The sequence below is a fragment of the Capra hircus genome, chromosome 9, assembly GCF_001704415.2.
Source record: "Capra hircus breed San Clemente chromosome 9, ASM170441v1, whole genome shotgun sequence".
Classification (NCBI taxonomy): domain Eukaryota; kingdom Metazoa; phylum Chordata; class Mammalia; order Artiodactyla; family Bovidae; genus Capra; species Capra hircus.
This window is the reverse complement of record NC_030816.1, coordinates 75,594,127-75,606,156: the sequence shown is the minus strand read 5'-3', so window position 1 is coordinate 75,606,156 and position 12,030 is coordinate 75,594,127. Positions and strand designations below refer to the sequence as shown.

At 44.4% G+C, this 12,030-nt stretch overlaps 1 protein-coding gene across 1 annotated transcript in view; it reads right to left on the bottom strand.

Annotated features, from left to right (window-relative positions):
• The window catches only part of AKAP12 (A-kinase anchoring protein 12), a 110,820-nt gene extending 100,474 nt beyond the window's left edge, over positions 1-10,346 (bottom strand). The window contains exons 1-2 of the mRNA XM_018053358.1: positions 10,251-10,346; positions 9,578-9,919 (exon numbers count right to left, since the gene is read on the bottom strand). Of these exons, the coding sequence (XP_017908847.1) occupies positions 9,578-9,739 (162 nt within the window). The 5' untranslated portion in view covers positions 9,740-9,919; positions 10,251-10,346. The remainder of the gene's footprint in view (positions 1-9,577; positions 9,920-10,250) is intronic.

Sequence of the window (12,030 nt, the reverse complement as noted above, 5' to 3'; positions counted from 1 at the left end):
AGATAAACTAGTCACTGTTGCCTGCTGAAGCAGTGACCCAATGGCTATTCGACCCAATTCCATCTGTTTTATCTAGTCTTCTCTTTGATTATCATTCAGTGGTTCCACCTTCTCCCCAGCTACCACTCTCAGCTCCTCTGGTGCCATCAGCTCTTATTCTGTGATATTCACCTTCCCTGGGGGCTCCCCACTTCGCCAATCTGGGTGGCTCACAGTGCCTGTGATCTGGGCTAACGCAGGTCACTACTCAGAGATGCGCTATGGATCTCACGGATGCTCTCTGTCGTTTTCCTAGACTCTGATGCAAACTTCTTCCTTACATTAATAAAAAGGGGGGCTATAACTGTCAAGTGACGTTCTCGCTTCTAAAGATACAACTGGTGTGTCGTTGTTTGGCATGGTTGGCTACAGCAATAGACATCTGAGACCGACATCAGGAGGGGAACATCCTTGTCTACTGGAGAAACTGGAGCACTCCATATTCCAAGCCTTGAAGTCTCAGCTGTTTTTGGCTTCCCCTGCGCTGAGCCTACACTCTGCACCCATCCCATCGCTCAGGTTAATATCCGCCCCGCACGCTCCTGGGGGTGTCCTCTCAGCAGAGTGTGGAAGGGCCTGCCTCTTGGCTTTCTTTTTATCAGAAGCCTCCACTGGGACGGCCCTCTGCAGCCTGTCCAGCTCTTACCATGCTGCTGCTGCTGCTGCTGCTAAGTCGCTTCAGTTGTGTCCGACTCTGTGCGACCCCATAGACAGCAGCCCACCAGGCTCCCCCATCCCTGGGATTCTCCAGGCAAGAACACTGGAGTGGGTTGCCATTTCCTTCTCCAATGCATGAAAGTGAAAAGTGAAAGTGAAGTTTCTCAGTCGTGTTAAGTTTCTCAGTCGTGTCCGACTCTTAGTGACCCCAGGGACTACAGCCTTTCAGGCTCCTCCGTCCATGGGATTTTCCAGGCAAGAGCACTGGAGTGGGGTGCCATTGCCTTCTCCGAGCTCTTACCATAATTGCCTGCAATTCTACGGTCATCTTCCCATTAACCTCTTACAAACATTCAGCTCCTTCATATGCCCTGTGCCTTCCGGCCTCCTGACTATTATGGCCTATTTATCTGCTTGTGACACTTGGCAAAATCGTCTTTTCTTTGTACATCAGCTATCCAGACAATTCACTGAACAGACATGTACCAACTAATGGCAGTTCTTCTATTGCCTGCCTAACTTATTTGAATCTTTGTTATTGAATCTTTCCTCTAAAGCTGGAGTCCTCAACCTCCAGGCCCTGGACCAGTATCTGCTGCCACATCAGTGATGGCGTTAGATTAGAAATAAAGCACACGCTAAATGTAATGTACTCGAATCACCCCAAACCATCCCCATCCTCCACCCCTGGTTGGTGGAAAAACTGTCTTCCCACGAAACCAGTCCCTGGTGCCAAAAAGGTTGGGGACCCATTACCTCACCTAGATCATGAGGTGCTCAAGGATAATTCTGTGTTATTCACCTCCTGAAGCATCTAGAACCAGGGCCTTTCATAGCAAAAGTGGTTAGAAAATACTCGAGTGATTATTTTTAATGAATAATATTATTATATACCAAGGAAATAAATTCACTTCTGAAGACAACACAGGCTCCCCACTTTTTAGTATTTATGTATATATTTTCTGGTGGCTCAGACAGTAAAGAATCTGCCTGCAATGCGGGAGACCTGGGTTCAACCCTGGGTTGGGAAAATCCCCATGAGAAGGGAACGACAACCCACTCCAGTATTCTTTCCTGGGAAATCTCATGGACAGAGGAGCCTGGCAAGATACATACCATGAGGTCACAAAGAGTTGGACACAACTGAGCAACTAACACTTTCCTTTTCACTAAACTTACCATAGCCATCAGACCAGGGCAAGCCCTGACAGTGCCTGAAGATGTAGAATATAAAAATATCTCAAACCATGGATCTGCCATTAGAATCCATTAGATTTTTAGCCACTGTCTTACTGCTTTTAACTATGTGTACAAATAAACAGAGTAGGAAAAATTTTAAAGTAAAAGAAAATCAATAAACATATATGTGAATACGGAAACTATTTAATCGATGGTACTGGAACAACAGTGACCAGTATGGAAAATGAATTTAAACCTCTTTCTCTAGACAGAAAATAATCCATTTTAATGGATCGAAGAGACGAATACATGACAGGGAGCACTTTGACTATTTTTTAAGCACCAAGCTCTTGGATTTCTCTCTTCTTTGTATCCCCAGTTCCAGGAGTACAGAAGCCAGCAGAGAAATGTTAATGAAATCAAGACAGAACAGCAACTACATGGTGCAGAAAGCCAGACAGCCCCTCTTCTGGGCTCATCCTCAATGACTTGGTTAGGTGTTAAGATCTCTTCACCCAACATTCAGACCAGCCAAAGGCCATACATGAAGCCAACAGCTATGGCCTACTAACTCAAGTGATGTTTTCAACATGATAAATGAGGGTCGATGGTTAAGAGGCATCGGGGGGAACAAAAAAGTTAATGTTGACAAGTAGATCCTGGCTCAGAGAAAAGAAAAAAACATTGGATTCCATACCTATTTACCTTGAAGAGTACATTCCATTAAGAACAATACTATTAATACTAGCAGCATGTATAGTCTCAAGACAGCAGAATAAAGGAGTGAAGTTATGTCGGGGAGAGGTTTCCCTTTATTTTCTCCCCCTTGCTCTTCTGGAACCCTCTCTGCCACGCACACGAGCACCAACATCGCTCAGAGTGTGCTTGCAGCCACCTCTCCATTGCCCCCATCAGCTCCGACACCCCGTAACCGCTTCCTCCAGAGCACGGAGACCACACCAGACAAATCAGGACCCCGATGAGCATCAGGGCTACAGAATCTCAGATGCTGGAATGGCCTGGGATTCTGATAGAATAATCTAGAAGGGGGCCGGGTGGGGTCTTTAAAAAGCTCCCCAGGTGATTCAACTACACAACCAGGTTTGGGAACCACGGAAAATGTAATCTCTCCAGACGCCCACAATTTGCATGCCTGCATATAACAAACAGCAGATGGGCCACTGATTTATAGTAATCTCCCCTTCCTAAAATTTGGCTTCTCTCATTTACACAACATCATGAAGAAACTGCAGGGAAGACGAAAACCTTTGATCTTGAATGAATACTTGCATTAAGAGAAGCCTAAGTGTCCGGGAAAGACGCTGTAGTTTCCAGTGCTTTGAACACCTACGTTTTTCTGGGAAAACATTTATTCCAGTTAACAGAGCCAGGCTGTCATTTGTTATGAGAACTGAGAACGGCGCCCAGGGGAGGGGACTACTGTTTTCCCAGGAAGTAAATTTCTACTGCCCACAATTCGTGATTCCAACATTTCATGGATCAGATGTATGAAGAAATTTCTGGCAACTGGATGATTTTAGATTGTTCCCAGAGGAGAAATTTTTAAATTGATAGCTAAAGAAGTAGGTCATTGCAAAGTTAATCCAAGCAAATAAAATTAAAGCCAGTTTACTAATTTGGGAAGGAAAGGGAACAATACCTCAGCCTTGTTTTTAGTCTAAGCTTGTTTTTTCCCAATTCTGATTAATTTCTGGGAGGGGAAAGTCTTTTAAAATTAACTATGTTCCCAGGTGGCTCAGTGGTAAAGAATCCGCCTGCCAATGCAGGAGATGCAGGTTCAGTCCCTGGCTCACGAAGATCCCCTGGAGAAGGAAATCGAAGTCCACTCTAGTACTCCGGCCTGGAAAATCCTATGGATGGAGAAGCCTCGTGGGCCACAGTTCCTGGGGCCACAGAGAGTCAGACACAACTAAGTAACTAAGAACTCAACAGGTAAATAAACTATAGCCTATAATGTTCTGAAAGCCAGTCCAGTTCCTGATGAAGTGCTGAACAGAAGAAACGCATACAATCAATACACCTGACAGGGCACTCAACTTCATAGCTAAAAAGGCACCGAGGGAATCCAAGGTGCCAACTGAGGTACAGCCTGGCAAATACTAGAAAATCTGCTATCCACTGAGGCAAAGACATGGGAAGGTGAGTGTCGATCTCCAGAGTAGGAATGCAAAGTGGCTGAATCTCTTTGGAAAGTAAATTTAGCAAGGATTATCAAAATTTAAAATGCACAGAAATCCTATGATCCAGCAACCCTAACTTTCAGAAATCTCTCCAAGAGATACATTTGCACACAGACAAAGATATCTGAACTAGGATATTTCCTGTGCCAATTTAGTATAACAAGACTAGGAAAATCTAAATATACACACAGGGGATTGGTTAAATCATTGTGGTACTTCAATTCATACATAAATGAGAAATTCATGTAGCCAATAAGAACGAAGGGAGATCTTTATATCCTGATATGAAAAGACAGCCAAACCCTAAAGTTGCAGAATTTATGTTAGGATCTCATTTGTTAAAAGGACAAAACAGGGCTATTCTTATTCATATACTTGCACAGGCATAAAAGTTTTAGAAGAATATGCAAGAAACAACCAACCTTGATTTCAAATTGTTGTTAACAGTGAGTACTTCAGGGGTAGGAGGAATAGGATATGTTCCCTTTTTATCATCCTCTACAAATTATAAGTTCTCAACCATGAACATTTTTAGAAAAACAAACATTAAATGAATCTTGTTCGCAGTGACTTTACATAAAAATCATTTTAGGGACTTCCCTGGTGAACCTGTAGCTAAGACTTTGGCCCCCAATTCAGAGGTTACCGGCTCAATCCCTGACCAGGGAACTAATCCCACAAGCCGAAGCTAACAAGAGTTTGCAGGTGGCAGCTAGAAAAAAAAAAGTTCCTCCGTTCTGAAACGAAGATGGAAGATTCTGAGTGCCACAAGTAAGACATAGCGCAGCCAAATAAATAAATAAATCATTTTAATAAGAGTAAGCAAGTGCTTTTGATCATCTTTTAATAAAGCCTTTATGATTCAAGAATGATGCTGTCAGGCCTACAGTCAGATTTAAATAAGCAAATGTAATTATTCATAATAAGAAATATAAATGTATATATAACTGAAATTATTACAGATTAATATCTTCTCACCTTAATCCTTTTATTAGATGTACTAACAGGTAGGATCACAGGTATAAACCCCTACTCTTACATTCTTTAATAAGGTACTAACTTGCAGGAAAATGGCTCAAAATCTAAACAGACAAGACAATTATAATTATAGATTTTAAAATAGTTTATTGAAAATAAGCTTTCATCTCCCTCCCAAACCCAGATTTTTTCATATTTTTCTATTAAATTATTTTAAAGTGAAACTTCTCCTAATTTATAATTTTTTAGGGTATGAGAAAATGAAGAATTAGCTTCAAGGATATTTAGTTTTACAGTTTTCTTCGCTAAAAGTACCGATGTATTTTTCTCACATCACTTAGTGCTGTAAGTTAATTTCTCACTTCTTGAATAACTATAACATAAAGAATGACTATTTAGCTGATTTTCCTTTCGTTGGTATTCTGTAACACTGCTGTTAACATGATAAAGAAAATGAAATCATTTCTTAAGGCCTTTTAAAACAGAACATTTTCTTTCCATTTTATTAATTATCCTATAAGATACCAAACTGGAATCGTTCTTTTAATGTAGTCTAAAGTGATCCTTGCACAGAGATTAGTGGACACACAGTGAATTCGGAGAGGATGCACATTTGGAGGCTGTCCTTCGCCCAGGGAAGTATTTCAAGCAGAAATCTCTGCTGAGCCTAAAAGCCTGTAATGGATTCAAAGGAAGGCAATGCAGCCCCCACTGGCTCTCAGACCTAAGTGACCATCCTCATACCCCCAACTCCAATCTCCAGACTATGTTCTAATCAGCAAGTAGCACCTCTTATAATCTGAGGGAAATTCATACAAATACAGGCAGTCACACCCAGAAAACATCACTCTGTTAACATATAATTCTGTTGAAATCTTAAATTCTGGCTCTTTCCATGGAAAACCAATGACATAATCACATGACAGCCATCTCTAGTCCCATCTTTAGCAAACACGGGGCAAGTGGGAAACAGCACATACCCTAGGCTGGGACGGGAATTAGGAAATGCACCTGGCCGACTCAATTGTCTGTTTAATGCATAAAAGGTAGCGACATCCTTAACTCTATTCATCAGGACAACAGATTCTCCTATTTGCATACATCTATTTGAGTCGCAGCTCTTGCAGCCAAATGGAACCACAGCTTGGAACATTGACAAGGGTCTCAGTCTCCCCACCTGCCAGGGAGGTAGGCCTTACACTGTTGAACTGAGAACTGTTTCATTTCCAGCTCTAAGTCACTGAACAGAGAAGGTTAATTTAGAGGATTGTGATTGTCCAGATTTAGCCTGGAGCTTGGCTCCAGAAATCAAGATGTGTCAGAGAAAAGGAAGTTCATCATTGGCCAACCCCACCTGATGCTGCTACCTAAATGAAAGCAGGCAATTGAGGAATAACATTAGGCTCTGTTTACCACCTGTGTTCAGGTTGTTTAATCTTTCTGTACCTGCAAACTCTCAAAATTTAACCTGGAAAATAACTGATCAGGCCATTTTGCCTCACCATTAACATATTAAGATTGTAAAAGATTGACTGGAAGATAAGACTCCTTCCATTTCCATTAAAATACATCACAGATAAAATCAGGATTTGTCTCAATGCATCTAAATGTTAGGCTTGTGTAATCAAGTTTTACCAGCGTGGAGGGTGGGGGCGGAACCTGCTAATAGCCTTTAATTAATGATCAGCATTCTGCTAGTGGGAGGGGGATATATTAGTCTAAACCTCCCCAGATGTCTACAGACCCAATCAAAAAAGCTCAAGATGTAATTCATCACTAATTCAATGTATGAAGTGGTCTAATTTGAGCCACTTGCATTTATCATGCATTTGTCTACTTGAGATTAAAGGCAATTTGAAATGCAATGGTAAACAAGCCATTCTAAAGAAAAAGAAAGCTGAATTCCCAAATCTTAGTTTTCTGCTAGATATTCACCTGGTATGAGAATAACCAGAACTGACGTTGACTGAGTCACTACCTGATAAGTGAGACAGATTATGATGATAAAGTCAAAGAAAAAGTAGACAGTTGTTTATCTGTTATACCCCAATACAAAATTACAAGTTTAAAAAAGAAAGCAGATGGACCAAGGTATTCCCCAACTTGACCCTCTCCAATCAAAATCAAGGTGCCAGGATCATCCTACATGCCAGCCACACACTCCATACTCGGAGCAACACCTGTTATAAGCAAACCCAGGTTCGATCCCTGCCTTTGTGGAGCATTCACAGCAGCCAGGAGAACACTTACTCATCAAGTCACTAAACCCACAAACATGGAAACTGCTGGCAAGAAAGGTCCATGGTGCTATGGGAACCCAGAATGTCAGATGAAATTACTCAGAGGTCCGAAATTAGGGTTGAACAGGGTGAAGAAAGGAGACAAAAGCTACATGCTGAATCATTCTTAATTAGAGAGTCCTTTTGAAAAGACAGGTCTTCAAATCTTGAGTAATAAATTTTGCTAGTCGCAATGAAAAACTACACGTTTTCTAACATGTACATGTAAGCATATTGATTTGTCTGCAAATTGATAACTGGGCAGTCTGCCAGAAAGTTCAATGACATCAGGATGTCATTGAAGTACTTTTTTAAAGGAGGTCATCTCACTGTTTCAAGATGGTTGTGACTAGGAAAGAGGAAGAAGGATGATGTTATGGAAAAGATAAAGAGAACAGAAAGGAAGCAATATTTTAAATGAATACACAGAAGTTTATTGGGAAGAGAATAAGTACCATATTTTAGTGTGAACTGTTACTAAGACCTGAAGGGCTGGTAAAAGCCAAAGGAAAAAATGCAACTGCAAGCTTTTAGCAATTATGCCTTAAAATTACTTTCATTAATGGACTCTAAATACTGGTTATGCAGACATTTTGACAGAAGTTGACATCAAAAAGTGAGATACAGTAAATATTAAAGCATAACTGAGGCACTTCCCTGGTGGTCCAGTGAAGTCTGGACACTGAGCTCCCAGTGCCGGAGGAGGGAGGGGGTACGCCCTGGGTTTGATCCCTGGTTAGGGAACTAGATCCCACATGCTGCAGTTAAGATGTGGTGCAGCTAAATATACGTATATATATATATATACACACACACTATATATATATATATACACACACACATAACTGAGACCTCAAAAGGATAGTAGATGTCTTAAGCATATCTTAGAGAATCTAGGCATTCCAGGTACAGTAGCTACTTGTAATCATCTACAGCTCTAGGGACCGTGGGTTTTACAAGGAGGTATGTTAATAACTAGAGGTAATCTAGTTAAAAGCAGTCTCTCCATCCAAGCTAGACTACCACAGCTAAAAGGTCAAGGCGATGAGGTCATAACTCTGTGATTTTTACCTAGATTTCAGTGTTTTTTTCCCCCTTACACTGTAAGTATCTATATTTCCTGAGATAACTCTTAAAGGTCCTCAAGTACTCTGTATATTCTCAAACTTGACACGTTTCTTTTTTCTTTTTAAGTATTAAGTATGGTTACCCACATCTTCCCATAAAAGTATCACAAAACGGGTGGAGTGAAGCCTGGCTAATGAACATAAATTCTGGAAAACAGATCTAAAAAACAATGATCTGGACAAGTCACAATCTTGGCTGCTGCAGTTGCCAAGAATAAATATTTCGAAGACCTAAGACTATAAAATGCAAAATGTCTAGGACGTTCAGCACTGCCTCCATAGACCGGAATAGACAGGGACTACTCCCTTACGCCTTCGACTGCATCCTTTGAGAACTTCTAACTACTCCTCCAGTATTTGTTTATCCCACTGAGTCCAGCGAACTGAGCGAAAAGGAGGACGCCGCCGTGTTTGCGAACCCTGTCATTCCTTTTGGAAATGCCGCGTCGGCTCAGGTTTTCTTTGGCGGCGAGTGAGCTACACCCCAGGCTTTCTCTGCATCGGGAAGGCGGTGTTGTCTGCTTCAGCCGCCTGACGCAGGAGGACTGGGTACCAAACCCGGTAGCTCCAGACACAGCCGGCAGCAAGGACAGTGCGCTGCGGGGAACCCATTGGTGGCGGAGTCACCAGGCTGCAACACGCGTCACGGCCCAACAGCTGACTTTCCGCATAGGGAGACGGGGTGGGGGGCTCGACACGTTTGGCCGGGGGTCAGGGCTCCGCAGACACCCCGCACCCCAACCCCCACCACAGGCAGCTCGCGGGTGTCGGGTTGGGTCGCTCCACCGGAAGAGCGTGGAGAAAGGCTCAGCCGCGGGCAGCGGGCGAATTTTATTACTGCGGATGGCGCAGTCGCCTCCCCTGGAGACCCACGACAAAGATGCGAGCCCCCCTCGCCGCGCTCGCGGATCCTTTGGTCCCGCCCCGGCGCTAAAACCCCGAAAAGCCTACAAAGAGGGATTCAGGCTCACGAGTTTGCAGATGGGCTGGACCGGCCGTTAAGTTACTGCAGGCGGAGATCGAGGGGACCTCCCCCCTCCCCTTACCCCCAAAGACCCCCGCCGTCCCGCCCCACCCTCCCCTCCTCCTCCGGGCAGGTGGCCGGGAGCGCCTCTACCTTGGTGGCGGGGTCCGTAGGGGCGATGGCCGGGTCTCCCGGCGTGCCGGGCGCCGCCTCCGCCGCAGAGCCGCCGCCGCTGGGCTCGGGCTCGGCGGGCGTCGCGCTCCCCGCCTCCGGCTGCTCCGGGCTCCGCTGCTCGGTGGAGCTCCCGGCGCCCATGGCTCGTCTGCGGTTCTCCGGTGGCTAGCCGCTTGGTGAACGCCTTCTCCAAATCGCAGGGACGCGGAGAAGAGCCAGAAGCCGTGCACTCGCAAAGTCCCAAGAGCGCCTCAGTCTCCCGCCGTGCTCCTCCAAACCCGCCCAGACTGCGAATGAAGGAGACGCGCTCGCGGCAAACTCCTTAAAAAAAAAAAAAAAAAAAAAAAAAAGCCACCTCTTTGCCTCCTCCTCCTCCCCCTTGTTTTTCCCTCGCTTCATCACATGAGCGCAGCCCCAGACACGCCTTGCAGCAGCATCTCCCCCCAGGCTGCTAGGACCCGACGAGCAGCCGGAGCCTTGGCGAGCCGCCCACCTCGACCCCCAGGGCACCTCCCATTCCTATCAGGACTGCAGCTAGAGGTCCACCCAGAGGTGCCTCCCCGAAAGTGAGGGGAGAACGAGAAAAGGGAGCCCCCCAGGGGAGATCGGAGTCTCTGGGGGTGGGGGGGGGGGTTATTAAATGATGGATGACCTGAGGCAAGGCTTCTGCTGCAGCCCACTCTCAACTCGCCCAGATGCGAACCTAGATCCCCGTTTTCCTTCCTTCAGACTGCTTGCCACTGAACATGCGTTCCTGCCTCCTCGCCGGGAGCCGGAGAAAGGCAAGCGCTCCTGGGCTCCGCCGGAGTCTGACCATATTAGGGCACCTCACGTGGCAGGAGCAGGGAACCAAGAGGTTAATGCAATCAGACCACGGATGAGGTGGGCCAGGCGGCCCCACGCTCTCCTATCACCCAGAACAAGTGATATCAGGCGATGCCATCGGCAACACCGCTCCCCTCCTTCCCCAGGGAAATTGGGGAAGTGAGACTGTTACTGGAAATGTGCCTGTCCTTAAGAGCATGATGCTGGAGTCCAGGCCACCTCTCGCTTGCGCACGGCTGAAACAGGATCACACGGATCTGTTCATTTGCCCTCAGTGTTTCTCCATAGATAAAGGCTTTCCATAATAACAGCATCAGGGCCTTGCATTCTGTCCCTTCCTACTCCTGAAAAGAAGGCTTGTTGTATGAATATAGCAGGTAGTCGGTATATATTTGACCTAAATGAAAATGTTAAGGGAATCACCCAGTTGGTAAGCATGAAGACAGTGGGGCTGGAAAAAAATAATTAGCCCAGTTTTAACCCGCCACTAAGCGCTTCGGTTTTCACAGAATCTCATTACAAATTAAGAAACTTGTGGAATATTGCCCCTAATACTAGATACATATCCAGATTTGGGACTCAGTGGCAGGAGAATTGATGTAAACAGCAGTTGGGCACCAGAATATCTGTGCCTAATTAATTACATGTAGTAAAACGGCCAGGGAACCATAGGTTAGTTATCCAACATAAAATTTTTCTGAATTTATCATTTAATCTGAAAGGAGTACATAGCGGCCACTTTCTCTGAAATCTGACATTTAAGAAGCAGTCTATTTCCAAAATGGTTGGTTTTCCGAATTTTTAAGCATTTCACTCATTTTGACTTAAATTTTGGATTATTGAGGAAACATTTGAGTACTTACTCTGTACCAGACATTGTGAGTGTACTTTGTATGTACAATCACATTTCATCCTCAGAGCAGTACTACAGTGTAGATCCTACTGTTCTCAGGTTACCAATATAGTGAGAGAAAATAGGCCCAGAAAGGTTAAATCAGGCCCTCAAAGATTCACAGCTGATAGATGGAAGAGCAAAGAAGGAAATGGCAACCCACTCCAGTGTCCTTGCCTGGAGAATCCCAGGGACTGGAGAGCCTGGTAGGCTGCCGTCTATGGGGTCGCACAGAGTCGGACACGACTGAAGCAACTTAGCAGCAGTTGGAAGAGCAGATTCCTTCTTTTGGAACCACTCCCCAACAGGTTACTCCCCTTCTGTGGGAAGCTTCAAACGTGCTGTCTCTTCTCAGGGATGTGGGTGAAAAGTGCATTTAGACCTCACCTAGGATGTTAAGAAGGAAAAATGCTGTTAAAACCTATCTGAGAATGATTAATGTCAGCACATATGAAAATGTATCATTAGGTAGTACAAATACTATCAAAACTTTCCATTCTGTGAGATTATATTTATTCAGTTCCTAGGAAAATCTTGAAGCTTTTCACATCTCACTTAGTCTGAATTTTCACAAGAGATTGCAAGGTCAAAAATTCAAGCCAGCGACGTACAACCCACATGCAAAGTAAGACACTGCCAATGTCTGATTAGACTAGCAATTGTTTGCTTTGTGTTTATTTTTCAGGCTGTGAAATGCTCAGATTCTTAGTTTTTA